Genomic DNA, 2606 nt, shown 5'->3' with positions numbered 1-2606 from the left:
AGGAGGGGATGTTGGGGACCAGGAGGAGGTGATGGGGACTGGGAGGGGATTATGAGGATCAGGAGGGGACAAGGGGACAATGGGAACCTGGATGTTTTTATAGTAACCAGGAGACAATGATGGATGATGGAGATCAGGAGGTAACAGCAGGGACCAGGAGGGAATTATATAAAGCAGGAGAGGACAGTAGGGACCACGTGGGGATGATGGGGACCAAGAGGGTGTGATGGGAATCAGGAGGGGGCAGTGGCAGATGGGGATCATGAGGGGATAGTGAGGACTGGGATGGACTGATGGGGACCAGGAGGGGAAGATGGGGATCAGGAAGCAGTGCTAGGAACTGGGAGGGGATGGTGGGGACTGTGAGAGGATAATGTTGACAAAGAAGAGTCAAGGGAACCTAGAGGGATGATGAGGACCAGGAGATGATGATGGAGCCCAGAAGCATCTAGTGAGGACCAGAAGGGGGTGGTGAGAATCAGAGCATACATCAGGATGGGACAACAGGGACCAGGAGAGCATGGTGGGGGACAGAAGGGGACAGAGCAACTAGAAGAAGACACGAAGGTCTGGGAGGGTACAAGGTGGCTGTGGGACTGGAAGTGGCTGGAAAGGGTTAACGCAGCTGCCCTGCGCTGAGCCTTGTCCAGACAAGGCTCCAGTTTCAGCTGTAATTAGCTCTTGTTTATTAGAGGCTCCCTGATAAATGATTCTATGGAGGTTGCCCGATGACAGAGGGTGACAGCTCCCACTTCGGCTGCCCCAAGCGCTGCTAAAGCCCTTACTGACCGCCCTCCCCCCACTCCCCCCACACCCTCCCCCACTCCCCGTGCAAGGATTAAAGTTTAATGTAGCTCTGGAGCTGACCCCAGGCATGCACTGCCCCGGGGACACAGGGCTTCGGAGAGGTTGGTGACCATCCCTTGGGCCACCGACAGGGCAGGAGACATTTTGGAACCAGCCCGGTGGCCAATGGCTATCACTGCATTGTGGCCATGGGGCCGTTTTGTGATGTCTTTGAGGTCATCCAAGAGGTTCACTGACGAAATGTCACACTAGATTGTGTTTGCCCCCTGGGACTGGCCCTGCAGAACGGGCTCAGTGCCACGGCGGGGCCGGTCGGTGTGGTCTGGGCACATTCCCTGGCACTAGAAGATGTGAGAGTGCCAAAAGCCACCGCAGTGCTCCCTGGGGTGGGTTGAGGTCCTGCCCCACAGCCACCTGTGGAGCAGAGGCTGCCTGGGGAGCGCACTGGAGTGAGGGGAACTTGGAGGCATCCTCAAGGTGAGGGAGCTGGGCACAACACAAGCAGTAGGGCTGGCACAGTGCCCAAGGCTGTGGCTTGGGTTTCAGCAGGGCAACGTGGCACCACTACTGTTTGGAGACAGAGAGGTCCCAAGGTGGGGTTGTGCACAGCCCCGTGTCCCCAGCTCTCTGGACATCGTGTTTTCTCCTTGCAGATGAACCTCCTCACCCAGGTAAAGGGGGGAGACAGCGCTGAGGACACCTGCACCCAGGTGGTCCCACCCCACTGCAGTGGTACCCAGTGCCCATGGACAACGTGGTTGGGACCTGCCCAGTGCTGAGTCTGGGGGTGCCGAGGGGGTGGGGGTGCTGGGAGGCTGCTGTGGGCTGGGGATGGGTGCTGTCAAGGGTGGGTGCTAGAAACGGGGGGTGCTGGAAATGGAGGGTGATAGCAAGGGTGGATTCTAGCACGGCAGGGTCCTACCAAGGGTGGGTGCCGGCAGGGGATGGGTGCCAGTAGAGGCTGGGTCGCACGCTGGCTCTGCCCCCTCTGCCCACAGGTGAGCACCCTGGTGCAGACCCTGCGACCCCCGGACGGGCCGTTCCTCCAGCTCTGGCACTGGCTGGGCTCCTGGGTGCGACAGGTTTGGGGGTGCTGACACGGGGAGCCCAGCCAGGGGCTGGGGCAGGGGCATGGCAGCAGTCTGGGCAGGGGCTGAGCCATGACCCCGGTGCCTTGGGTCCCATCTGCCCAACGCCACCAGGGCTGATGCCCACTCTTTGTCCCTCCAGGTGAGCAGCTCCAGGCAGGTACGTGCTGGCGTCCCCTCTGCACCCCCCACCACCCGTCTCACCTCTGGCCCGGCAGGGTCAAATACCGCACACGCTGCCTTTTCCGCAGCACCCATGGGTGCTCAGCACCTAGAGGAGATGTCCCCTTCTCAGAGGGTTTCCCCATCCATGGAGAATCAATATAGAGTAGACAATAGAGTTTATAATGAAATATAATCTGCAATATATTCTATGTAGCATAACACATAACATGCATTACATAACATATATAACATATAGCATATAGAATATAATATAGAATGTAGAATGGATAATGGATTATGTATAATGTATGATCAAACATAGAATATATAATATATATATCATAATTATTATAATCTGTAGTAACATATATGTTAAATAGTGTATAGCATGTAGCATGTAATATATAGTATTTAATGCTGATACAATACAATACAACATATGTAGAATAATGTACAACACATTATGATTTAATACATATTATAATATGTACCAAATATAATTCATATATGCTATAATATATATAATATGCATGTACCGTGTACATA

The 2606-nt window shown here is 54.5% G+C and overlaps 1 protein-coding gene across 8 annotated transcripts in view; it reads left to right on the top strand.

The window, feature by feature from the left end:
• Positions 1–563: 563 nt before the first annotated feature.
• The window catches only part of LOC113484176, a 3354-nt gene continuing 1311 nt past the window's right edge, over positions 564–2606 (top strand). For 3 of the 8 annotated variants that reach the window (XM_026856405.1, XM_026856401.1, XM_026856411.1), the window contains exons 1-2: positions 1686–1889; positions 2038–2055. In XM_026856405.1, coding sequence (XP_026712206.1) covers positions 1752–1889; positions 2038–2055 — 156 coding nt within the window. In that variant the 5' untranslated portion in view covers positions 1686–1751. Of the gene's footprint in view, positions 1285–1460; positions 1479–1685; positions 1890–2037; positions 2056–2606 lie in introns of those variants that run through there. The other 5 variants (XM_026856406.1, XM_026856402.1, XM_026856407.1 and 2 more) reach the window with 4 other exon arrangements.

The sequence above is a fragment of the Athene cunicularia genome, assembly GCF_003259725.1.
Source record: "Athene cunicularia isolate RWA chromosome 10 unlocalized genomic scaffold, athCun1 chr10_part1, whole genome shotgun sequence".
NCBI classification, from domain to species: Eukaryota; Metazoa; Chordata; class Aves; order Strigiformes; family Strigidae; genus Athene; species Athene cunicularia.
The sequence above is the reverse complement of the archived record's forward strand: the minus strand, read 5'-3'. Positions and strand labels throughout refer to the sequence as shown.